A 26,958-nucleotide genomic window follows, 5' to 3' on the forward strand; every position below is an offset into this window, starting at 1 on the left:
ACCGATATGGACAGGCCGCCCCTGTCTCCACATCCCCTGCCCTCAAGTCTGTGCTGCCATGAGCAGGAACCTCCACCAACAACTTCCCCAAAGACCCCTCACCCATGCCCTCCTGCAGCATTTCAGGTGGGGCATCCCCCCAGCCCACCCCCGGGGGCCCCTGCCCACCTCGGACATTGACACCCCGCTCTCCCCCGACTATAGTGGCAGCTGAGGATGTGCGGATCATCGGAGGACAGTCCTGTGGTTTGCTCCAGCTGCCCTACCAGGTGGCCCTGATGGGATCCCGCAACCTGGTGCGCTGTGGGGGGGCGCTGATCGACCCTAGCTGGGTGCTAACAGCTGCCCACTGTGACACTGGGCGGTAAGGAGTCTGGGGCCAGGAGGGAGGGTGTCGGGGGGGTGGCAATTGCAGCATGAATCGGGTGCTCGGGACACAGGCTTCCATTCCCTGTGCTGAAACCAACTCCCTTTGGGTAGCTCATGGGGCCGTCCCGTGCCTCAGTGTCCCCATCTGAACAGTGAGGATAACAGGCCTGCCCTGCTGCCCAGGGGCTGGAGAGTGGAAAGAGGCTGTAGTGATGTGCTGGGTGCTGTGAGGTGTGGAATTCAGAACGGGAGAAATTGGATCCGTTTTCCCTCCTTCTCTTCGTTGGTGCTTGTTTTGGAGTGTCAGTCTCCATGCAGGGCCTGTCTCTGGCTGGGTCTGGGCAGCGCCCAGCACAATGGAGCCCTGATCCCAGCTGGGGCAGGGACTCTCTGTGTCTGTACAGTGTCCCAGTCTGCACAGGGGATCTAGAAATGTGAGTTATGGCTCATTGACACCAGCTGGGATCTGGCCCAGCTTTGCTATTTTACCACCCGTGGCACTTTCTCCACGTCCCAGCCCTTGAGTCCATTGACTGTGAGAATATCGTGGCTTCCATTATAATAAGAAAAGAAAACGTCTCCCTTCCCAGATGTGGAGAAAAGCTGGAAAACTTGAGAAATCTAAAAAGTCAGGAACCAGGTGGTAAATTTAAACAAATAATAAAAATCCACGATCCTAGCTGTGTTTGAGCTGTAGTTTTAAAAATTGCAAGCAGTTTGCTGATTTTTAAAGTGATCCCATGATTTTAGGGGGCTGGATTTATGCATTTGGAATGCTTGGGCTCCCCAGTTCTGGAAGCCCAAGGGAAATCTCTCTCTCTCTCTCTCTCTCAATATCCATTTGGATGCCAAAAATAGGGCTGTGCAAAAGGACTGATTTTTCAGTCCACTGGCAATGCTGAAAACTGGGACGGGAGATTGTTTGGGGTTGACATTTTTCACTGTGTTCAGCGCATCAAAAAGGCTCACAGCCCTTTTTTGTTTTGGGCAGAACAAAGCGTTTTGTTTGAGTGGAAACGAAATATTTCATATTGATGCCAAGCGCTTTTTAATGGATTTGAGGGTTTTTCAAAACCAACCCAAGAAGAATTTTACATCAAAACAATTGAAGTTTCCCACTGTCAAAATGAAATATTTCGAGGTTTTTCACATTTTGGTTTTAAATGAACTATTTGGTGAAATTGATTCATTCAGTGTTGCCAAATTCAGATTGTTCACCAGAAAAAAGGTCTGGTTGAAAAATGTTTCCTCTCTCTAGATATGATAAATGTATTTTCTAGTATATTAGCACCCCTGATTTTTCCAATATTTACTTTACCTTCAAAACACTAAGTCCAGATCTGGAGTTGGGATGGGATTTGAAAGTCATCCCCTGGATTTTATGCCCAATTCCCATTTATTTGACTGGGAATTGGACATCCCAATGCATTAAAAGAGTTATCAGCCGGCATTCACAGCCTGCATGGTAATGGACGGAAACAATAGGCCATGCGGCATCAGCCTCTGATGGAATGGTTTATTACGTGTAACCAATCAGGGATGAGAGTTCAGTCACATGACCTATGTGTAACAAAGTGACCGTGTGTAAATCAGGAGCGTGCATCGTGATGAAAGAGGAGAGGTTTTATCTTGTCTCTTGTAAGATTTGATCTTTTTTTTCCTGGTGGAATCAAATTAGACTTCGGTTTCATTTTTCAAAAGTTCCTCGTCTTCATGATTGAAGAGCAAAGTGAACCCAAATGGCTCCTAAAACAGAAGCCCCCCACATAAATAAATACATACATACATAAATGAAGAGAAATATAACCCTTTTCTTTCAAAAGCACTAGCGATGTTTAAGTTTCAGAGGGGCATTTGGGTGAGTCTGTTTCAGCGAAAAACAACGAGGAGTCCCATGGTGCTTCAAAATTAACAAATTTCTTTGGGCATCAGCTTTTGTGGGCTGGAACCCAGTGATTCTTCACCCAGATGCCCCAGGGATAGAGGTGGGGCAGATTATCCATCATGCAGAAGCTGCGTGTCAAGACGGAGTGTCTTTCAAAGCTCCGCTCCAGCTCAGCCACCAGATGTGAGTTTGCACTCGATGATGGGGTGGAATTATGGCAAGGGGGCGAGGGGAAAGTACGCTGCTTACAGGCAGTCCTCTCATTGCTGGCTGGTGAGGGGAGGGAGTAGAAGAGTAAGTGACACAAGCTGTGTCCTTTCCTCTCGCTCCCTGATAGTGGGGGAAAGGGAAGAAGAGCGAGTAGCATCCTACTCCCTCTCCCCATGGGACTCTTGGGTTAAGGGCATACAAGCTAACAGGAGACCAGGCACTCTAGATCAGTGCTCGGAACTGGGCTGGGAGCAGCAATCCTTAGAAGTTCTCCAGTCTGGGCTAGGCAGGAGATCAGACTGGAGGGGCCGAACTTTCGGTCACTGCTAGCTTCAAAAACTATGACTTATGCTGCGACACTTTGCACCAGACCATTTTTTGGTTGGGAAATGCTGGCTCCTCAAAATGTCCATTTTGATGACATTTGGTTTTTTGGGAAGAGCATTCTGGGAGATTCAAAACCATTTTCTAACCGTTTACACAGCCTGCCTTCTGTACCTCAGCTGAATGGTTAGCACACTCCTCTGCAGTGGGGGAAACCCATATTCAAACCCCTTCTCCCCAGCCAGCAAAGGGGAATTGAATGCAGGTGTTCCATCAGTGGGAAGGGGGCAGCTTTAGAGGTTAAAATAGGAAAAGAGCAAGTTAAAAATTACTTAGAGAAGTGAGATGTCTTCAAGTCCCCAGGGCTTGATGAAATGCATCCTAGAATACTCAAGGAGCTGATAGAGGAGGTATCTGAGCTGTTAGCTATCATCTTTGGAAAGTCATGGAAGTCGGAAGAGATTCCAGAAGACTAGAGAAGAGCAAATTTAGAGCCCATCTATAAAAAGGGAAATAGGGATGACTCAGGAAACTACAGACAAGTCACCTTAACTTCTGTGCCAGGACAAATAATGGAGCAAGTAATTAAGGAATTCATTTGCAAACATCTGGGCTACGTCTACACTGGCATGATTTTCCAAAAATGCTATTAACAGAAAAGTTTTCCGTTAAAAGCATTTTAGGAAAAGCGCGTCTAGATTGGCAGGATGCTTTTCCGCAAAAGCACTTTTTGCGGAAAAGCGTCCGTGGCCAATCTAGACGTGGTTTTCTGAAAAAAAGCCCCGATCGCCATTTTCACGATCAGGGCTTTTTTGCGGAAAACAGTACTGTGCTGTCTACACTGGCCCTTTTGCGCAAAAGTCTTTCGGAAAAAGACTTTTTCCCGAACGGGAGCAGCATAGTATTTCCGGAAAAGCACTGACAATCTTACATGAGATCGTCAGTGCTTTTCCGGAAATTCAAGCGGCCAGTGTAGACAGCTGGCAAGTTTTTCCGGAAAAGCAGCTGATTTTTTGGAAAAACTTGCCAGTCTAGACACAGCCCTGGAAGATAAGAAGGTGATAAGGAACAGCCAACATGGATTTGTAAAAAACAAATCATGTCAAACAATCTGGTAGCTTTCTTTGATAGGATAACAAGTCTTGTGGATAAGGGAAAAGCAGTAGACGTGGTTTACCTAGATTTTAGTAAAGCATTTGATACAGTCTCACACGACCTTCTTATCAATAAACTAGGGAAATACAATCTAGATGGGGCCACTATAAGGTGGGTGCATAACTGGCTGGATAACCGTTCTCAGAGAGTAGTTATTAATGGTTCGTTGTTATGCTGGAAGGGCATAACAAGTGGGGTTCTGCAGGGGTCTGTTTTGGGACTGTTTCTGTTCAATATCTTCATCAATCATATACAGGGCTCGACAATCTATTGAATCTACTCACCCGTGAGGAATAGATTTCAGCCCGGCACCCCGTTTACCAGCGGCGCACGCATGCACAGTGCGGGGCTGGCGAGCAGCTTTTGCCGTGGTTTATCAAGCCCTGATAATATAGATAATGGCATAGAGAGTTCGCTTATTAAGTTTGCAGATGATCCGAAGCTGGGAGGGGTTGCAACTGCTTTGGAGGATAGGGTCATAATTCAAAATGATCTGGACAAACTGGAGAAATGGTCTAAGGTAAATAGGATGAAGTTTAATAAGAACAAATGCAAAATACTCCACTTAGGAAGGAACAATCAGTTTCACACCTACAGAATGGGAAGTGACTGTCTAGGAAGGAGTCCTGCAGAAAGGGATCTAGGGGTCATAGTGGACCACAAGCGAAATATGAGTCGTCAGTGTAACACTGTTGCTAAAAAAGCAAACATGATTCTGGGCTGTATTAACAGGAGTGGTGTGAGCAAGACATGAGAAGTCATTCTTCCGCTCTACTCTGTGCTGATTAGGCCTCAGTTGGAGTATTGGGCCCAGTTCTGGGCACCACATTTCAAGAAATATGTGGAGAAACTGGAGAAGGTCCAGAGAAGAGCAACAAAAATTATTAAAGGTCTAGAAAACATGAACTGTGAGGGAAGACTGAACAAACTGAGTTTGTTTAGTATGGAAAAGAGAAGACTGAGAGGGGACATGACAGCTGTTTTCGAGTACCTAAAGGGGTGTTACAAGGAAGAGGGAGAAAAATTGTTCTCCTTGACCTCTGAGGATAGGACAAGAAGCAATGGGCTTAAATTGCAGCAAGGAAGGTTTAGTTTGGACATCAGGAAAAACTTCCTAACTGTCAGGGTGACTAAACCCTGGAATAAATTGCCTAAGGAGATTGTGGAATCTCTATTATTGGAGATATTTGAAAGCAGATTAGACACACACCTGTAAGGGATGGTGTAGATGGTGTTTGGTCCTGCCATGAGGGCAGGGGACTGGACTCGTTGACCTCTTGAGGTCCCTTCCACAAAGACACCATTTATGGGGAGTTTGGGGGCAGTAGCCCCCCCCCCCAAGTTTGAACCCCTAGATTTCATCCTTGAGGTCTGTTTAAAGCTGCATGCCCTGACTCCAGAGACAGTTCTTAAATGCAAAAGTTTGAGCAGTTTGCAGCTTTGCCTTTGGGGCAGGGAGTTTGTTATAAAAAGAGGGAGGGGTAGGGTAATTAAGAATAACAAAAGGCTGGTTATTCATGTAATTGAAGGAACGTTAGATTATCATGAAAACATTGCTGGGTACACCACTTAAAAGATGGGGGGAAAGAGTAGGAATGAGTTGTGCTGGAGGGAGCTTCATTTGGACCACTGCTGTTAAACTTCTCACAAATGTTCTTGAAAAAGGGGGTGAATAGGAACTAATCCAAATGTGACTGCAAAGAGCTACAAAGGGATCTCACAAAACTGGGTGACTGTGCAACACAAATGGAACTCAGTGTTGAGAAATGAAAAGCAATCCACCTGGGAAAATATAATCCTAACTATAGATTAAAAAATGATGGGGTCTAAAATAGCTGTTACCGCTCAAGAAAGAATCAGTGTGGATAGTTCCCTGAAAACATCTGTTTGCTGTGCAGTGGCAGTCTTAGAACTAAAAAGCTAACAGAATATTGGGAATGATTAGGAAAGAAATAGATAATAAGACAAAATACCACATTGCCTCTATATAAAATCATGCGTGCAGATCTGGTCACCACACCTAAAAAAAAGCCATCTTGGATTTGGAAAAGGTACAGAAATGGCAACAGAAATGATTAGGGGTAAGGAATAGCTTCCATAGGAAGAGAGATTTACAAGAGTGGGACTTTTCAGCTTGCAAAAGAAATTATTAATGTCTGGGGGGATATGTTAGAGGTCTAGAAAATCATGAACAGTGTGGAAATATTCTTTCACTGTCAACTTGTGGGACTCTTTGCCAGGAGATGGTGGAAAGGCCCAAACTATAACAGGATTCCAGTAATAACAAAATAAGTTCAAGGAAGATGGGTCCATCAACAGCTATTAGCCAGAATGGGCAGGGATGGTGCCCCTACCTTCTGTTTGCCAGAAGCTGGGAATGAGTGATAGGGGATGGATCAAGATGATTGCCTCTTCTGTTTATTCCTTCTGAAGCACCTGGCGTTGGTCGCTGTTGAAAACCAGATACAAGGCTAGAAGGATCTTTGATCTCACCCAGTATGGCCATTCTGATGTTCTTTTAGGGTATGTCTACACTAGCCCCCTAGTTCGAACTAGGGAGGCTAATGTCGGCATTCGAAGCTGCAAATCAAGCCCGGAATTTAAATTTGCATCTTCCCGGCTGGTCGCCATTTTTTGAAATTTACAAATCCGGATTAACTACCCGTGTCTACACGGGGCAGGAACTCGGTAGTTCGAATTCCAGGTCCAAAGGGCTGCTTGCTCTCCCGCCGGAGCCCAGCTGAGCGGCGCCAGCGCTCGGCCAAACCACAAGGGAGGGAGGGGAAGGGGGGCGGGGCGCTGACGTATACGGCCAGGGGGCATGGCTGTGTGCGTCAGCGTTACAGACTCACAGACAATAGGCTACTATATATACGATTAGGTACAATGCTCCTGTCAGCTAACTGCTAAGTTGTCTGCCAAAAAAACCAGAGTTTTCCAGTGCCTGGATAGAGATGATGCATGCAGAGGGGAGGGTGGAGGGGGTTGGTTCCCCCTCCCAATTTGGTGCTTGGTTTGTGCTGAGCATGCTCAGTAACACTGCTGCAGCTGCTGGCCTCACTCTGCCCCCTCATGCTCTCACTCTCTCTCCCCTCCCCCATCAAGGCATGCACAGGTCACCCCACTCCCCCCCAAAATTCTGAAATAGCGCCCCTGCCCTTCCAGTTCTAGTGTTCTATGATTCTACATCAAACCTCGGTGCTCCAAGCCCAGTGCTAATGGTTAGTTCCCCACCACTGGCCATTTGGGGAAGGGCATCTCAGTTCCCTCCCACCTGACAAAAATGTGGGCCAACGTTTTTCACTGAATTTGTGCAAAATTGACAATTGAAGGGCAACTCAGATGGCTTTTTTGGCAGATTAATTACTCACTGTGCAAAAAATATTTGTCCAGAAAATGTGTCTTTGGGATTCCTAACCTTGTCTGGTGAATTAGGCCTATGCTGTGCATAGCAGATACTTAGGAGAGCTGTTATACTGGTAAAGCAGCAAACTGTGTCTCGAGTAATGAATTCAGAGAGTCCTAGATCCCAAGGACACAAGGGAGCATCTCGCCTGCTGCCTTCCTACGTCACACAGGCGAGATAATGTCCCCTCAATCATTCCTAGCGCACATCGTTTAGAAGAAACACGTCCAATCTGGATTTCAGCGTTTGCCGTGGTGGAGAACCCACCACAGATCTTGGGAGGTGGGGCCAATGATGAATGACCTTTACCATTCAAAACGGACACTTTATTTCACCGGTGTCAGCAGAGCAGCGTTAGAAGTTTACACCGACTCAACTATTTTGGGGTTGATTTCATTCTACCAGTGCCGTTTCCTACTGGGCTTTGCATGATGAATAGAATTGGGAGAACTCAGTTTTTATTTTTGTATCATTTCGACAGATCACATCAATGTTTATTTTTAAGCAGTTTCATTCCGTTTTTTAATGTGCATAGATTTACATTTTCAACACTTCACAACATTGTGGGGTTCAAACTTTTTTTTCTCTTTTAATCTATTTAAATGTTCACAATGGGGGAGCATTACGCAGTAGAGGGTTAAAACAATAATTATATTGAAATACACGCAGTAAGTACCCTGAAATTCAGGGGTGAGCAAGATACCTCTCATGGGCCGGACCCGGCCCGCCAAGCCACCCGATCTGGCCCATGGACCCCCTGCCTGGTCCCGCAAGCATGCAGCAGCCACTGTTTCAAGCGCAGGGCTGCTCCATGTGCCTCTCTCCTCTCTCCTCTCTACTGTGGGGGGAGGGGGAAGTTTCTCCCCACCTGCAGCCCAATTCTCAGCTCCTATTGGCCGGAAACAGCCGGGCAATAGTAACTGGTCCCAGCCAATCTCTCAGCTCCTATTGGCCAGAAACAACCAGCCAATAGGAGCTGAGAGTTTGGCCTGGGGAAAAGGGGGCTGCGCAAACCTCTTCCCCCCTCCGGGATCTGAGAGCCAGGTGGAGGGAGCAACCACAGTTGTAAGCAGTCTGGGGCTGCAGCAGGCAGGGAGCCCAGCCTGCCTTGGAGGTGCTGAAGGGCTGCTGGCCAGGAGTCACTTAGGTAAGTGCCTCCCAACCAGAGCCTGCCTCTGGCACCCAACCCCTCTTGCAACCCAACTCCCTTCCTCAGGTCACCATCCTGCACCCCCCTGTCCGAGATCACAACTCCCTCCCTGACCCTGTACCCCCTCCTACACCTGCTCCCCCCGGGCCAGAATCTTCTCCTGCACCCATACTTCCTCCCTGATCCTAAACCCCAATCCCCTGACCCAGAGCACAACCTCCTCCTTCACCCAAACTCCCTCTCAGATCTCACCCCGTCTCCTGCACCCCAGTTCCTTACCTCGTGCACCCTTCTGCACCCAGCCTCCACCCTAGACTTTGCACACACACCCCCAAAGAAAAGTGCAGCCCCTGACCACTTTACAAAATCTTGGAGTGGCCCCCGACCAAAAATTATTGCCCACCCCTGCTCTAATTAGTTCTCAAGCAGCAGCTTCTTTCACTTTGCCCTTGTGCACATTTCAATTCTTAGCAATGGAAATGTTTTTTCACCAGATTGTGTGTCCAGGCTGAAATCCACATTTACTGACATTTTGTGATAAAAATAAAATCCTTCCTGGCTTAATAATGACAGACTCAATGGATCTGGGAGGGGATGGTTGGCTGTGTACGTGGCACCAGTAGAAAGTCAGGATTTTGGGGTCCTAGGCTAGCTCTGGGATGGGAGTGGTGCCTAGTGGTTAGAGCAGGGGGGGCTGAGAGTCAGGACTCCTGGGTTCTAGCCCCAGCTCTGGGAAGGGAATGGAGTCTAGTGGCTAGAATGGAGGGTGGGAGACCAGGAATCTTTGGTTCTATTTAGAGGCGAGGGGGGGCCGGGACACTGATTTAGGGGAAGGCAGCTTCTGTTCTCCCCAACAAGGTTCTCCTGTCCTGGCATGACTTAAGGAGCCAGGAATGTAACAATTCCAGCACCTATCCCAAGACTGGGCAGCTATCCAAAGAGAGACTGGTGCTTGGGGAGTGGAGTGGAACAGTGGCCTTGCTGTGCTACAGAACTCCTAGGTGACTTTGGGCAAATCATTTAGTCTCGGTGTGCCTCAGTTTCCCCATTGGTGCAACAGGGACAATAGCCCTCAGAGGGGTATTGTGTGGATAAATGAGTGAAAGATTGTGTGGTGTGCAGCAACCAGGGGATGGGGCCCAGAGAAAGAGCTGACACAGGGGTGTGCAAATATTGGCCCATGGTCTGGATCCGGTCCACCAAAGTTAGCCCCTGCTGGGCCACACTGCTATATTTACCTACACCTCCGCACGTACAAGCAATCGCAGCTCCCGTTAGCTGCAAATCGCTGTCCCCAGCCAATGGGAGCCGAAGCAGGGACTAAAATTAGGAAACTGGGCACTGGGGTTTAAATAAAATCATGAGACAGGCAGGAAAAAAAACAACCAACCAAAAATCATCTGGGCATCAAAAACCCACAAGCTGGGTTTAAAAATCGGGAGACCGTCTGAAAAAATCGCAAGATGAACATAACCTCATGAGCCGGGGTGAAAATTGTGAGACTGGCATAAAAAGCCAAGAGATGAGAATAAAAGGACACGACATTGGCCGGAAAACACGAGACCGAGTGGAAATGCAGACTGACAGAAAAAAATGCTGAGGGGGCATAAAGAAATCATAGAATCATAGAACCATAGAGCTGGAAGAGACCTCATAAGGTCATCAAGTCCAGCCCCCTGCTCTAGGCAGGACCAATCCCAACTAAATCAACCCCGCCAGGGCTTTGCCAAGCCGAGACTTAAACACCTCTAGGGATGGAGACTCCACTACTTCCCTAGGGAACCCATCCCAGTGCTTCACCATCCTCCTAGGGAAATAGTTTTTCCTAATATCCAACCTGGACCCCTCCCACCACAACTTGAGACCATTGCTCCTTGTTCTGCCATCTGTCACTACTGAGAACAGCCTCTCTCCATCCTCTTTGGAACCTCCCTTCAGGAAGTTGAAGGCTGCTATCAAATCCCCCCTCACTCTTCGCTTCTGCAGACTAAACAGACCCAACTCCCTCAGCCTCTCCTCATAGGTCATATGCTTCAGCCCCCTAATCATTTTGGTTGCCCTCCGCTGGACCCTCTCCAATGCGTCCACATCCTTTTTGTAGTGGGGGGCCCAGAACTGGACACAATACTCCAGATGTGGCCTCACCAGATCCGAATAAAGGGGAATAATGACATCTCTGGATCTGCTGGCAATGCTCCTCTTAATGCAACCTAATATGCCATCAGCCTTCTTGGCGACAAGGGCACACTGTTGACTCATATCCAGCTTCTCATCCACTGTAACCCCCAGGTCCTTTTCTGCAGAACTACTACTTAACTGGTTGGTCCCCAGCCTGTAACAATGCTTGGGATTCTTCCGTCCTTGTTGAACCTCATCAGATTTCTTGTGGCCCAATCCTCCAATTTGTCTAAGTCACTCTGGACCCTATCTCTGCCCTCAAGCGTATCTACCGCTCCCCCTAGCTTAGTGTCATCTGCAAACTTGCTGAGGGTGCAATCCATCCTCTCATCCAGGTCATTAATAAAGATATTGAACAAAACCAGTCCTAGAACCAAACCTTGGGGCACTCCGCTAGAAACCGACCGCCATCCTGACATCGAGCCGTTGATCACTACTCGCTGGGCCCGGCCTTCTAGCCATCTTTCTATCCATCTCACTCACAATGTGGGTTTGCAAATCACAGGACTGGCCTAACACAGGGGTGGGCAATCCGCGACGGCCCATCGGGGGGTCAACGTGCAGCCTATATAGCCCCCCTCTGTCCCATCCCCTGTGCCTCTAGTGCCTGGCAGGCTGGGGGGTGCGCACTTCCTCCCCCTCCCTCCCAGTATTTCCAGAATGCTGTGAATCAGCTGATTTGTGGCATTCAGGCTCAGGGAAGAAGGGGGATGGGGTTCAAATCAGCTGATTCCCAGCACTACAGAATTGCTGGGAGGGAGGGGGAGGAGAAGGGACAGAAAGAGGCCAGGTGGACTGAGGGAAGGTTGGGGAGTAGGGGCAGGATCTGCAGCAGTGGGGAAGGGCAAGCAGCCCCTGGCAAAATGAGAAGTGACACACATTTAAAGCCAGGGCACTTGTGAGGTGCAGGCTGATTGCACACAACCTTGTGAGAGCTGTGTTCTCCCTCCGCTTCTTTGTGTTACCAACACTGTCGCTTTAATTTGCTTCTAATGTTGGATCACTTTATGTTGAAAAAGGCAAGATAAAGAAGGAGAATCAAGTGCAATGTATTTAATCTTTAAACTTATCCTTGATTAGTGCATATGCTGATTTCAGTCTAGTGGCCTTTGAGAGGAAGGAGGTCCGCTCCTAGGTCGCCCATCTCTGGCTTACCATCACAAGAAGGATTTTAAATTCATGGCAGCAAAGATCAGCAGGTTTTCAAAAAATCGTGGGTGTGGGATGAAAATCACGAGACTGGAATAAGAAAACACAACACTGGCAGAGAAGCTATCAGACTGGCTTGAAATGTTGAGTTGGGCAGAAAGCAATCACCAGACGGGTGTTAAAAAATGCTATTTCGGGGGGGGGGGAGAAGTCATGAAATTGTCTTTAAAATCATGAGACTGGTTTTAACGTCATGAGATTGGTTAAAAAAAAACCCATGAGACTTCAGAAGCACAATCCACATACGACCTGGTCTTTTGCCTCTTGGTTCCTGAAATGACTTTGAATCCACCAGGGCTGGACAATCCCTCTTCCTTTGAAATGAAACCTGAGAGTCTGCCAATACCCCAAATCCCTGGGAGCTGGGCATGTTAAAAATATTGCAAACGTTGGCAGTGCTGGAGTGGAGCTAAGTGGTGTGCAGAGGGGAGAATTTCACTGAGACCGAAAGTAGGAAATTGACTAACTGTAGGTTCTAGGCAGTTTTTTGTTTGTTTTGTTTTGATTTGATTTTGTCTGCAATGAAATACTTTGTAAAGATTTTTGGGCAATGGGGAATAGGGATGTTAAATTTAGATGAATTAACTAATCAAATTGTCGATGGGATTTCCATCGACTATTCTATTAGTCGATAAGGGCACTGCCGCCTTTGAATTGTAGCAAGAGTTCCCAAATTGGAAACCCCAGTGGGGCTCTTATACAGACCCAGTGGGGCTCTTGTACATTTCAAAAGCAGAATCGGTGGAAGTGGAGACTGCTTCTGTCCCTGCTCACACTGTTTCCCGCTGTGCCTCTACCTCCCCTCCCCCCGTGGAGACAGTACTGGGGGGAACCAGCTTTTAAGCCAGTTCCCCCCAGCACCATCGCCTGCAGGTTCAGCGTGTTCATTAACACAAAAGGAAATGTCTAGCCCTCATAGCAGCAGAGCCCTGGGTATAATTCATGCAGGGACGTCCTCATCTTGGCTGAGGACCGTACAGCAGCCAGCACTGTGTGTGGGCACTGATCTCAGTCAGTCATTAGCCCTTAATCCACCTAATTGGATCCGTTCAGTGTTGGCATGATCGATTTAATCACCACTCTCAGGGCTGGATGGAATGGGTGGAGGCACCAGGAGTTAATCACCCTGGTTTGGCAACAGGGACAGTAACAATAAGAGGAAGGATTGGAGTTAGGGGATTTTTTTCCCACACTTAACAAACGGATTCAGTTCCTGGCTCTTTCACAGATTTCATATGTGACCTCTGTGCCTCTGTTTCCCCATTTGTAAAAACGAGGGTCTGAGTGTTGCCCTACCCCAAATGGGAGGATACGTGTATTAAAGAGCGTGAGTGCTAGGAGGCTCGGGTGATTGGACCATATAAGACAAAACTAAGAAGACTCCTAAAGGAAGTTTGGGCAGTTTGCAAAGTGTCATTCCAGCTCTGTAGTTCCTGCAACGTTGGAGGCTTTTGCAAAAGTTATGGAGTGGTGGAAAGGGTTGGGAAATCAAGGGTTTTCCCTTGGAAAAAAATCAGGGACAACGAGGGGAAAAAAACTTGGCAAAATTTGTCATGGACAATTTTTGAGTTTTCAGTGCATGAAAAATTTCATCCAGGTTGAACGACATCTCCCAAGGGGCCCCGTGACTTGTGAATTGCCTCAGTGCAGCATATATGTGAATGGTTACGGAGTCTGCTGGTAGACTAAGGAGCCGCTGTCGGGTGATCCTGACTGGGTTGGCCAGGAAGCTATTAAGTGCCGGCTTCTCCTGCCTTCTGCCCCTAGGAGCCTCCTGCTTGCTGTGGGGGGAAGATGGAGTGAGCAAGGCAGAGCCTCAGAGAAGGGGCGGGGAAGGAGGTGGGGCAAGGTCTTTGGGTTTGAAGTAGCTCTTGGATTGCACTTAACTTCAAAAAGTGATCTTGTGCTTAAAAAAGGCAAGAGACCACTGATGTGTGTCCAGCCACCGCAGCGCAGCATGACAGATGTAGTCTAGCGGGGAAACCCCGCCCATAAAGGAAAACATGAGGCACTGCGACTGTATTTTCAAACTGAAGTTTCATAATTTTTAGATGACGCCTGCTGGCTTTGGGTGTTCTTTTCTGATGCAATATCAAAATTCTCCCATCAAGTAGATATTTTTCACAGTAAATTTTGTGCTGTCAATTTCCATTGAAAAAGAGTTTCCACAGAAAAATGTGGACCCAACCTGATACAGAAAAGGAGAAAAGGAAACCAAGAAACTGTGGGGGAGGGGGGAAGGGTGTGCTGGAAGGGAATGGCCCACAAACCTAGATCCCGGTCATCCTTTCTGCCTTAAGTGGCAGAAAATCAGGGGAAAGCCCAAACTCTGAATGTCTGAAAAAGTTTTGGATTTTGGAAAGAGACCCAAAGGGAATGTTTGAATGCAAAGCAATAACTGTTTCTTATATATCCCCATTAGAAATCGGCGCAAATTCCAAATACGCTATTTCGCCTGCCCCTTCAAAAGTTGCCTGTCATAGAATAATGAAACATCTCCCAAAAAATTAACCCCAAATTGTCCCTCAACTCCACAAGGGCACCAAAATGAAAAAAGACGGGGCTTCCTGCCACCTCTAATGGGGATGGCCCACATCTGGTTTTCGGAGCTTGGCCCATCCTGAAATGTGCAATTAGGCCTTTTCTTCTCAATGAAAAGTGATCACCACAGTCTGCTCCCTGTGGCGCCCAAGAAACAGTGTGGCATCCGCCTGTACCCAGCTGGGTTCCCACAGCTGTGTGTTTGTGCCAACTGGCGCAGCGTGCCCGAGGACGGTGAATGCCGGCTGATGGTACCAGAGCAGTGAGGTGGATGTGAGCAATGCAGAAATGTTGTTAGAGATGGAACAACGGGCCAGTCCAAATCAGGATTCTCTCTCTGCATCCGGATTGGTATCCTGCAGACAGAGCACTGTTTACACTAGTACTTGCTGCAGCGAAGTGTTCCTTGTGCAAGGGAGTGAAGGAGTTTAAACCCCTGTGATCGACAAAAGCTTTGTTGCTCAGCTGCCAATGCAGACAAAGCCTCTGGCTGGAAACACGCCGGACTGTGTTGATGGGAAGGGCGATTAACCGCGGCAACAATTTACCAGGGGTTAAGGTGGATACTTGGCCACAGACCATTTTTAAACCAGCACTGGCTTGTTCTTCTAAAAACTCTGCTCGGGGAATTGTGTTTGCAGCAGGTCTCTGACCTGGGCTTGCAGGGACTCAGGTTAGATTATCGAGAACTGAGGCCTTTTTGAATATAGCTCAACCACATGGCCCATCTAGACTGGCGTGTTCCCTCCCCCCACTTCTAGGGCTGCTCCCTGGCCAGTTTTCAACCGTCCTGGCCGCTTTTTGTTCTGCTTGCCAGTTCAAAGATGTAACGTGTCCGTGGCACAGCCTGGGACACGTTGGAGCACTTGCTAATTCACAACCTTGTATTCCGGCTTGTGGGGCCACGTGAGAGTGAGTAAAATAATAACATAACACGACAAATCTTGTGGGGAGGCAGTTTCTTGTTTGTTAGTCCAGCGCCCTCCATCTCCTCACCCCTTCTCAGACCCATAGGACCACCCCGCCGGGTATCCTGCAGCTTTCAACCCTTTTCAGTTCCATGGTCCAGACTGCCAGGTCTCCTAGATCTTCGGGCTTGGCAGAATTTGACCTTTTGTACAACATTGATGGTTCTTTGTATGTTTTGTTTTTTTCTATTTTAAAATGTCACAGTTGGGCATTTGGTTTCAGGAATTTTGTTTCCCTGGTCTTACCGATTTCAGGTCTTGTCTTGGGGCATGGGGCAGACAATGGGGAGAGATTGGACAATTACTTAATGACAGGAGAAGTGGGGAGTTAAACAATTAAAGCACCACTTTTCCGCATCACGTGACAAACCAGACAAAGCAAAGAGCCTGAAATCGAAAGGGCTCGAGCTGTATTTTTCTTGATTTGCCTTTCACTACGTTCGGGGGGAAGATTCCTTTTTGGGTTAGGGCCGCTGACCCACAGAAAAATCAGTTGGGGGGGCCACACACAAGTGAGAAGGGGGGAAAAGCCACAGCCTCACTGATGTGGCCCCTGGCTGAGAAGGAGAAAGACACTCCCCATATTCTGCTTCCACACCGGAGCAGGGGGGAGGGGGATCTTAGTAGATTTGGGGTGCTCCAGCCCCACAGGGGGATTGGAGCACCAGTGAGGGACCCCAATGCTGGGGGGGCCAAGAGTCTCGGGGTCCAGATTCATGTAAGCCAGAGGCCGCATCCAGCCGCCGGACCTGAGTTTCCCCACCCCTGCGCTACATGCTGATTATCAGCCATGGAAATATTTTTCCCACGGTCTGTGTGTGCTCCAATCTACCCCAACTGACGTTCATTAATAAAACTTCAACGCTCCAGAGTGTTTTCCCTTCGCCAGCTGCCCTGGGGCTGGTCTTGGCTGGCTCTCGTTTAGCTGAGGCTCAGCAAGATGCAGGGCACACCACAGAGCAAAGTGTATGTGCAGAGGAGCCTGGCCTCTCGAGGACCAGCTGTCCCAGTTTTAACTAAATGATTCTTTGGGCTCTTTGGGGCAGTGGTCCCCAGACTGTGGGGTGGGGGGCAGAGGAACTTCCAGGGGGACAGAGCAAAGCCCTTGCTGGCCCCACAGGCGTAGCCCCCAACTACGGCTGGGCCCTGCCCCTGCTCCAAGCCCCAGATCCCAGCTGCAGCGCTGCTCCCAGCAATGGTTTGTCCCTAGGGTTGCCAGATACTTTCACAAAAAATCCCAAAAATGGCAGGAAAAAAAAATTGGTTGAGCAAAAAAAAAAAGATGCTGCACCTTTAAATATCCCCATGCTCCTCACTCCCCCCACCCTCACCAGATGCAACTGGGGAAGAATGTCCCTGCTGGCCTTCTGTCCAAGAGAAACAGAAAATACCCAACATTTTACATGTCCAGTATTTCCTAGTTTTTTTACCCAACAAGGGCCAGAAATAATGGACTGTCCAGGCGAAAACCGGACACCTGGCAACCCTATTTGTCCCTCGCTTCCGACCTCTCTGCCTGGCCACTCGACCCCCCTGTGAGCTCCTGATCTCAGCCTCTAGCCCCTGTTTTCAGAGGTGGGGTGTGTTCTGGAGCGGCTTAGGGGATAAGGCACTTGCCTGAGAAGGGCAGAGTTCTGTTTTTACATTCCTCCCTGCCCCCGGGAGTGGCTGGATAGCTGCTGCAGGGATGGAACAGCAGGGCCAAGGCTGGCTTACTCCTGGCCAGGCCCTGCACCACTCCTGAAAGCAACTGGCATGTACAGCAGCAGCTCCATGTGCTGCCCCTGATCCACAGGCACCAACCCCACTGGCCACAGTTCCCTGTTATTGAGCAATGGGAGCTGCAGGAGTTGTGTCTCCACTGGCAAGGTAGCCGGAGAGCCAACACAGGATGCCCCGGGCATAGAAGTGGCTCCCCCATTTAGAAAGCAGGATAGGGACCCTCTGGAGGTGGGGGTGGGTTCTGGAGTAGCTTCCGGGATAGGGTATTTGCCTGAGGAGGGCAGGTTGGTTGGTTGGTGGATGGGTGCGTGAGAGGGTGGGTTCAAGTCCCACCCACTCACTCACTCACTCACTCACAAAGTGCCCTTGTCTCCCCTCTACCTCCCCAGCCCAGGTGGGCATGGAGGACAAGCCTAGGCTCTACTTGTCTACATGAACTGGTGGGACACCCCTGCTCCCCACAATGTGGACACACTAAAACTGGTTTCACCCTCACTCAAATCAGGCCAGTAATTACTTACACCAGAGTAGCTTTCCTGGTGCAGGGTAGGTCATTGTCACTCAGAGGCTTTGCAGCCTGACTCCAGTTACAGTCACCTTGTAGCTGCCCCAAACAGCAGAGGATTAGGAGACCTTGCAAAGAGAGCCAGGCTTGGTTATTCTTCCCCTCCCTCTGGAAAGGGGAGTGGAACTGGGCCCAGAGAGAAATGATTTTTCCCCTCCAATGAAAATGGGGGCGGGGGGGAGGAATCATCTTTGTGCAAATGTTCCACAGGAAATTGTAAGGGATTTGGGGGGGTTGCTTGGTTTTGGTTTTTGACAAAAAATATAAATCTGAACTATTTCAATATAGAAAGTCACTTCCTTGCCTTAGGGGAGCTGGAGTCTTGGTGTCTCACATGCCCAGTTTCTTTTATAGGCCTGGTTTCTTTGTCAGACTACACCTCCCATGATGCACCATGGTCTGCCCTCTTTGAGCCACTGCTGTGCCTCATGGGAATTGTAGCCCAGGTGCCTGATAAGTCCTATTCTCCTCTATAGAGTAGATTTCCTGGTTGGACTACCTCTCCCATGATGCACCACAGTCTCTTCTCTAGCATTAGGGTCAACTGACAAGCGTTAACATCCCACAGCCACAGGGTATCCCAGGAGGGGCAGCTGAGCTGCAGTGCCCTCCCATGACTGAGCTGCATCTCCCATGATGCAACATGTTCATAGGGTTAAATGTCGCACAGCTGCAGAGCATGATGGGAGATAGAGTCCAACTGGGGACCCTGGCCAGGAGAGGAGTATAATGGGGACACAAGGTTCTCTTGCCATATTTGTCAGGATGCGCTACGGTGCCATTTCAGAACTATGGATAGTCACATTTTTGGTGGTTTGGTGCATTTTGTTTTTTTGAAAATGGGAAATTTGTGTGAAAAATTTAATTGAGGCAGACATCCAATATTCTACCCCCAAAAAATCCAATGCTCTCTCAAAAAAAATCCAATATTCTCTCTCAAAAAACGTACATTTTCAACCTACCCTAAAGAAACCCAGCCAAGGTCACCGGGACAAACACACAAAAGCAGAGTATAGACCGGCTCTTCTAGGGTGAGAAGCTATTGTTGGCAGCCTGGAAGAATCTCATGGTTTATGGGACTGAGATGAAATTCAGAGCTTGTAATCCTTGATGTGTAAATGACTTCAAACTGTAATCAGTTTCTTCCTCGGTTTCCCCAGCTGAAGTTAATGTCATTTACTTCACTTTCTCATAGTGTTCATGCATGTGCAATGTTTGGAACATGCCCTCTGAATTATAATTATATAATAATAATTATTATTACAGCCCCATATTTCATTCAATGCAATTATAATTAATAGAGCTGGGTGAATAGCAAAAAAGCCCTGAGCTGGGAAGAAACTAAGCATCAACTGCAACTCTTTGCTGATCACTTTAAGGGACCTACCTTGGCCCCAACACTGTGGTATCACCATCATTAGAGTAGCAATGGGGAAATTGAGGCACAGAGACTTTAAGAGCCTTGCCCAAGGACAGAATTAAGCCTGGCTCTGTAGACAACACGCTCTCACTGTAACCCATAGGCCAGCCATTTTCTTTACTAAAAGAGAGGTGTTTGTGTGAGTAGTGTGTTGTGTGTTTCACACAGAGCATCACACAAACGTGTTAGTATGCCCTACTCACTGGTTTCCCTTCGTGAAGAGTTGTGCTGTTGTGAGGTCTTGTGGCTTGAAGGTTGTAGATACGGCCGGCATTTTTCAGTTGAAAGATAATTTAGGTGGGAAAATGACTTTTCCTCGTTCTGAATTTTTAAACAGTCACGTTTTCAGCTACATTTGTCAGTTTCTGAACAAAAATCAGACAGTTGTAACAGAAAGGATTTTCAAAAAATGATTTTTGACAGAAAATATTTTCAAATACAATGTTTTTAAATAAAACCCAGTTTTCAAAAAATGATTTTTTTCACCAAAAGGGGTCTTTCAAAGCAAAACGAAAAAAAGTAAATTGTGTTTGCAAATGTTTTTCACCAAAAACTAGTTATAAATTTTTTACCAAAAACATTTTTAGAAAAACTGATATTGCCACCCCTCAAAAAAAGAATTTATAAACATTGGGATTTTTACCCCCCAAAAGGTTTTAAAAACAAAGTTTTGATCTGAAAATCATGAGAGACAAAAATGGATTTTTTTTTACCAAAAACATTTTCAAAAAGTGAAGCATTTTACCAACAATGTTCCTGAAAAACAGTGTAAGAAAGAGTAAATACAGTATTTAAAAAACTCTACATTTTTAACAGAGTTTATATTCAAAGAATGCTTTTAACTGAAAATAATTTTCAAAATCAAACCAAAAAATTCAACATGTCATCCAGACTTTTTCAAGTGGAAACTTCTATGTAAACAGGTGGGGGGAATGGTTGTTTTTTATTTGATTTCCTGTGAACCAAATCAGCATGATCCCAGCAGATTAGATTTCCAGATTCATATCATCCCAAAGCAGACATAACTGTTGGAATCATCTCATCTGACCTCAAGTACTGCATAGTCCAGAGACCTGGCCAAAATAATCCCTGGAGCAGATCTTTTAGAAAAACATCCCGTCTTAACACAACGGTTGCCAATGGTGGTAAATCAACCAGGCCCTTGGGAAATTGTTCCAGTAATTAATTCCTCTTTAATTCACCATTGAAAATGTGTATTTTATTTCCTCTCTGAATTTGTTTTGTGTCAACTTCCAATCACTGGATTGTGTTAGACCTTCTTCTGTTCGACTGAAAAGCCTGTTATTAAATATTTGTTCCCTAGCTAGCTATTTATACACAGGGATCAGGTAACCCCTGAACCTTCTCTCCATTAAGCTAACTAGATTGGACTCTATCACTATATGGCAGGTTTTCTGACCCTTTAATCATTCCCCTGGCTCTTGTCTGAATCTTCTCCAGTTTATCTACATCCTTCTTGAATGCAGGGCTCCAGGACTGGATGCAAGATTCCAGCCCCGCCAAATACAGAGATAAAGTAACCGCTCGGCCCCTACTCGAGATTCCCATTTATGCCTCCCGGGATCCGGTGAGTGCTTTGAGCCACAGTGTCATGCTAGTAACTCCTAGGCCAGGACCCCCCCCCCCATCTTTTTCCAAGTCTCTGGGAGAGATTCCCCTGTTGTAAGGAGGGGACCAAGGAGGTGCCCAGCTGGGTTCCATTGATCTTTATCTGGCTCCATGAGCCATGTCCCTGCTACAGCCCCATCTTCGTGCGCCTGGGGGAGTACAGCCTGAGGACCCAGGAGGGGACAGAGCAGTCCCTCAAATCAACCCAGTTCTTCCCTCACCCCAAGTACAACTTCACCACACACGACTACGACATCATGCTGCTGAAGCTGCAGAAGGCCGTCCAACTCAGCAACCACATCAGAACCATCGACCTGCCCGACAGGTGCCCTACGTCCAACGCGGAATGCCTGGTGTCTGGGTGGGGCACAACCCAGACCCCTAAAGGTACAGGAGCAATCTGCAAGCGGGCAGGGGGGGCTGGAAGGGAGGTGGTGGGTCCTACAGGAATCAGGGCGAGCTCTGCAGATGTCGTGCAGTGAGAGTTCTCTGAACGTCCTTGTAATGGCCTTTCGGACCTCTCCGGAGCCCCTCCAGCATACTACAGCAGCCATGCATTGGGTGGATACACCATTAGATAGGTGTTCCTAGCAGAGAGATGCAAGGTGATGGATGGATGGATGGAGAGGCATGGCTGGATGAGATACGTACGAAGGTGAATGTGTATGAGGATGGATATATGAGTGAGGATGAGGATGGATATAAAGATCATAAAATCATAGAATCCCAGGGCTGGCAGACACTTCAGGAGGCATCGAGTCCAACTCGCTGCCCAAAGCAGGATCAACCCCAACTCAATCAGCCCAGCCAGGGCTTTGTAAAGCCAGGACTTAACCACCTGTAGGGATGGAGATTCCACCCCCTCCCTAGGGAACCCATCCCAGCGCTTCCCCACCCTCCTAGGAAAAGAGTTTGTCCTAATATCCAACCTAGACCTCCTCCACTGCAACTTAAGATACTTTCTGGGGCACTTTGAATTCTGTCACAGTAACAATCCGACATTTCTGTGTCTGTCCCTTTATTTCAAAGCTGACATCTTACCACACTCTGAGGGTATGTCTACACAAGCTCGTTAATTCGAGCTAGGTAGGCAAATCAGGCAACTGGAGTTGCAAATGAAGCCCGGGTTTTAAATATCCCAGGCTTTATTTGCATGTTCCCATCCAGCTGCCATTTTTAAATCCCCATTAGTTCGAACAAACTAAGGTAGAACGAGGTGTAACAGTTAATCCGAGCTAAGGACTTAGTTCGGATTAACTTTAAACTGCCGCGTGTAGCCGCAGGCAGTTCGTTCAAACTAAGGGGGATTTAAAAATGGCGGCCGGATAGGAACATGCAAATAAAGCCCGGGATATTTAAATTCCAGGCTTCATTTGCAACTCGGGTTGCCTGATTTGCCTACCTAGCTTGAATTAACGAGCTAGTGTAGACATACCCTGAGATCCCTCTCTTCCTCGCTGTCTTTGCCATGTGCCTGCAATGTTTGTGACCGTTTCCCAGCTACTTTTCAACTGACTAGTCAAACTTTTGACATTTTCGCAATTCTGATGAGATTTTCAACATTCCAAATTGTGATAAGATTTTCAAATTGAAGTTGTTCAAGGTGACGGCCAGATTTCAAAACTGCAGTGAGATTTGCAAGCCTGTTGTGAACTTTTGACCTGGGTGAGATTTCAAGTTTTGAGGAGTCCACATTTCCAAACATGGCTGAAATCCCCAAATTTTTAAATGCTAGCGCAATTTCCAAATTTTTAAATGATTTCCAAATTTCACACTTGTGATACCTTTTTTATTTTCGGTGACATAAATGGAGGAGAAACTTTTGGAAACAATGTTGCAAACTCCACTCTCCTACTTCCCCTTTTGCCATCAATCCTTATCACAAAGGCTGGGATTTTGTGCACCTAACTCACCTAAGTCTCTCTGAAATTCCCAGAAAAGATTCTGCTCCCATCCATAAGAATTTATCTCACAACCCCAATTCCATTTCAGATGGAGCTCCCCTGGGCTACATCTACTCTGCAGTTATTTTGGAATAAGCTATTCCAAAATAGCTTATTTCAAAATACCATGTCTACACTGCAGGGAAGCCTCAAAATTAGTCTGAGGCAGACTTCTCTAATGCAGATGTGCTATCTCAATTTAGAGCCCCAGGAGGAATAACTTAGAATGGCCCTGGTGAGGGGCTATTTTGAAATAGCAGAAGTGGAGCGTCTACACACGTCTTATTTTGAAATAGCTATTTCGGAATAGGTGTTAGTCCTCATAGAATGAGGTTTACAGAAGTCGGAATAAGCCATCCATTATTTTGAAATAACGGCATGGCTATGTAGACACTCCCATCATTGTTTCAGAATAACAGCCGTTATTCCGGAATAACGTTGCTGTGTAGACGCACGTAACCAAAGTGCTGGGTGGTGGCTGGAGACATGGATGCTGCTTTGGGCCCAAGTGTCCCAAAACACTTTCTCTCACCCTGTAACTCATCAGTGGATTTCTGGGGACTTTTTGTTGCAGTGCAGTATCCCGATGTTCTGCAGTGTGGGAAAGTCTATATCCAGAGCAATGCAGACTGCGATAAATCTTATCCTGCTGCCATCACCGATACCATGTTGTGCGCTGGTGTGATGACAGGAGGTGTGGATTCATGCCAGGTAAGCGGGGGCAGTGCTGAGGACTGTGGAGGAAGGGGAGCCCCTCGGATGGCTGCAAGCCCCCTAGATAGCCATACGGGAGGGTCGCATCTCCACCTATTCCTAACCACCTTGGCAGAGTCCTTTGAGATCTGCAAGCTTGGTGTTCTGATCATTGCCATGGAGATGGTTTCTCTGTCTCTCCCCCATCCCTAGGGTGACTCTGGCGGCCCACTGGTCTGCAACGGGAAACTCCAGGGCATCGTCTCGTGGGGCTCACAGATCTGTGCGCCGAAAGACAAGCTGGGCGTCTACACCAAAGTCTGCAGATTCCCTGACTGGATCCGGGCCACTATACGGGAGAACTCCAGCAACTGAGCCTCGGCCACCTGCTAGAAGCAAGTCGCCGCTGTCACCCACCCCACCAGCCCCTTCCCAAGATTCCTGTAATAAACCGTGTGGAGCACACCCATGGCTCGTTGCCTCCTTTGCAGCTAGCACCAGGTCTGCCAGCTTCTGTCTCTTGTCTGCGTCTGCTCTCTTCCTCCATCTGAGACAGATTCCCCCTCTTTCCCCTCCCCATAGGAAGCCTTACTGCAGATGCGCCAGTGTGAGAAGTCGACAGTGGGGCTGCAACCCACAATTTCTGCATCTAAAAGTCCAGGCCAGTGTTGCCTGAGCTCAAAGACTCAGCTCCCTTAGAACTTCTAGATGCATCTCTGCCACCAGTAGAGGGGGCAGAGCACCACGGTGAGTGGGCGTGGCTTAAATGTCCGAGTGGGCATGGCTTAAATGTCTGAATGGGCGTGGCTTATGCTAGCAGCAACAGCTTTATCTGAACCATCTGGGAAAAGAGGTGAACAAAGTTTGCAGACACTACAAAATGACTCAGGCTAGTTAAGTCTAAAGCAGTCTGCAAAGAGTTGCAAGGGGATCTCACAAAACACAGTGACTGGGCAGCAAAATGGCAGGCGAGACGCAGCGTCGATAAGCGCAAAGTAAGGCACACTGGGAAACACAATCCCAATGGCATGTACCAAACAATGAGGTCTGAATTAGCCCTTGGCATGCAAGAAAGAGAAGTTGGAGGCATGGTGGAACACCCCACTCCGTGTGCGACAGCAGTCAAGAGAGCTACCAGAATGCAAGGACCCATTCGGAAAGGAATCGGGAATACAGAAAATACCATCGCGCTGCTGTATAAATCCATGGCCTGGCCACACCTGGAACATAGTTCTCACTGGCCGGGCTGAGGAAAGACGCATTGGACTAGGATACGCTGCAATGAGGAGGGCTTGGAACGGCTGCTGGCTGCTGGCTGCCTGGGCCTTCCAGCATGGAGCAGAGGCAACCGAGGGAGGCTATGATAGAGGGCTACACAATCGTGACTGGGGTGGAGAAGGCAAGCAGGGAAGTGTCAATTATCCCTGCTCACAACCCACAATGCAGGCTTCTCCCAGTGACATTAACAGGCAGCAGGTTCTAACACTCAGTCCACCCAGGGAACTTGTTGCCGGGGCAACTGCTGATGTGGGACATGGTGGGGGGGGGGAGCATCGTCCATGTGACCACACCCCACGTGGCTCCTCCTCATGACACCTCTAGCCCGGGGGAGGGTGGGGGCACCTTCCCTACGCCCCTCACCCGAGCAGGACCTGGGGTCTGGTGCCAGCAGCAGGAATGCCCCCCCCCCCACCCCACACTCACTGCCAGTGGTGGAGCAACATGGTCCTAGCTCACTCTGCTCCCTCGGCTCCAGGTCACATGAGCGTGGGGGGAAGGGAGCCCAAACTCCTGCTGCCAGCACCCTTGCTGGTCCTCTGGCTGATGGCCCGTTACCCCTCCCACCCGTAGCATTTGGGACCCTTCCATGGGTCTGCCCAGCAGGGGATGTTATGAGGCCAAGACTGTGAGAGGGTATAAAAAAGAGGTAGCGAAGTTCATGGAGGCCAGGTCCCTAAAAATGGCTGATAGCCAGGGCATCCCTAACCCTCGGGCTGCCAGAAGCTGTGACTATACGACGGGCTGGCTCATTCAATACTTGGCCTGCTCTGCTCCTGTCCTCAGGGGCACCTGGCATCGGCCACTGTTGGAAGACAGGACACTGGACCCTTGAGCTGTGGCTGTTCTTACGCTTTCATGCCAGTGAAAATATTTTTCCTGGAGAAAATTTTGCCAGCAAAAAATACAGTTGCAGCCAAGATGGTTTTTTGCAAGGGAGCAAAATGCCAGTTCTGAGGTGGAGGAAAAATACAATTTTCCTGTGCAAAATGGGGGCGGGGATGTCATTTTCCTGTGCAAAACATCCAAGGGGGTAGAAAACACAGGAAATGTTTCAACTTAAAAGCTTGCTTTGCTCTTTTATAAGCATGCTCGAAGTCAAAGCAAGGCAGACGTTTTAGTTTCGAAATGATGAGTCAAAACTCGACTCCTTTTGGCACATCAGATTACAAGCCAGCAGGCTTCCCATCAAAATTTCTCCTGGGAAAAATATCGCCGTTTTCCAATCACTTTGAGGGATGGTATAATGATGCTGGTAATACCTCCATGCCACTAGATAGCGCGCTTTCTACTCCCAACTCTGGTCACACCCTCCATGCCGACGGTGCACAAGAATTCATCGAAACCCGCACATGGCTTAGTGTATTTCTGAAAGCCCCACTTACAGTGTCGTGATTACAGCTCGGCTTGTAACTGATTATTGGGCATGGTGGTCAAAATGAAAAAAATCTGAAAGAAAAATCCCAAATTATTTCAGGTCAACACTAAATGGATTTTTGTTGTTTTTTTCTTGCTGAAATCAACCCCTCTTCCCCCCAAAAAATGTTGGGGGAGGGGTTATTTTTTTGTTTCCTTTTGGTTTCATTTTCCGTTCCCTTTGTTCTCGGGGTCTGGAATAAATCTAGCTCACTTGCAAAATGAAACATCTTTTGGAAACAAACATTTAAAATGTTCCAGGTGGGAAATGTTTTGCCTTGTTAGAAAAATCTTACTTTTTGGTCAACAGAAGCTATTTGCCCAAGTTGAGACAAATTCGCAGGTTGTTTTGAGCAACTGCAAACTGCATTTTTCAACACACAATCAAGTCATCTGAAAATGTTTATGAAAATATAGGAGGGTTTTAGCTTTGTTTGAGGGGAAAAACGCTTTTTAAAAATACATCTCTAGACCTCACAGCTGCAAATAAAAGCCTGGCCAGATATTTTTCTTGAATTACAAGCTACCAGTCATGGAAATATTGTGGCCCTAGGTAGTAGTCTCCAAACTATTGTGGGGCACCCCCTGCAAGGCATGGAGGAATGTTCAAAAGGTGCATGGGGGGGCTGGGACAGCCCCCCAGGGAGTGGGGGAAGCACCACCCAGTCTTGCTTTGCCCCCAAACCTGCTCCAGCCTCTTCTCCCAGCTCCAGATCTGTCCCTCAGCTCTGACTTCAGCACAGCCTCCTTCTCCTGTCTGTGCTCCTCCTCCCTTCCCAGGGAGCAGAGGCCCCAATCTTGGGCCTGGCTCCTAACCACCCCTCGGCGGGGAGGGTGGGCAGAGCTAAGGGAGGTTGTGACATAAAAAGTTTGGGGACCCCTGGCCTAATGGTTCAG

General features: G+C 47.9%; 1 protein-coding gene across 1 annotated transcript in view; it reads left to right on the forward strand.

The window, feature by feature from the left end:
* Positions 1-26,958, forward strand: part of LOC102444765 (transmembrane protease serine 9-like) — a 53,446-nt gene that overhangs the window by 1,129 nt on the left and 25,359 nt on the right. Inside the window, exons 2-5 of the mRNA XM_075908264.1 lie at positions 205-364; positions 20,865-21,118; positions 23,249-23,385; positions 23,581-23,739. Coding sequence (XP_075764379.1) covers positions 205-364; positions 20,865-21,118; positions 23,249-23,385; positions 23,581-23,739 — 710 coding nt within the window. The remainder of the gene's footprint in view (positions 1-204; positions 365-20,864; positions 21,119-23,248; positions 23,386-23,580; positions 23,740-26,958) is intronic.

The sequence above is a fragment of the Pelodiscus sinensis genome, chromosome 24 (genome assembly GCF_049634645.1).
Source record: "Pelodiscus sinensis isolate JC-2024 chromosome 24, ASM4963464v1, whole genome shotgun sequence".
Taxonomy (NCBI): Eukaryota; Metazoa; Chordata; order Testudines; family Trionychidae; genus Pelodiscus; species Pelodiscus sinensis.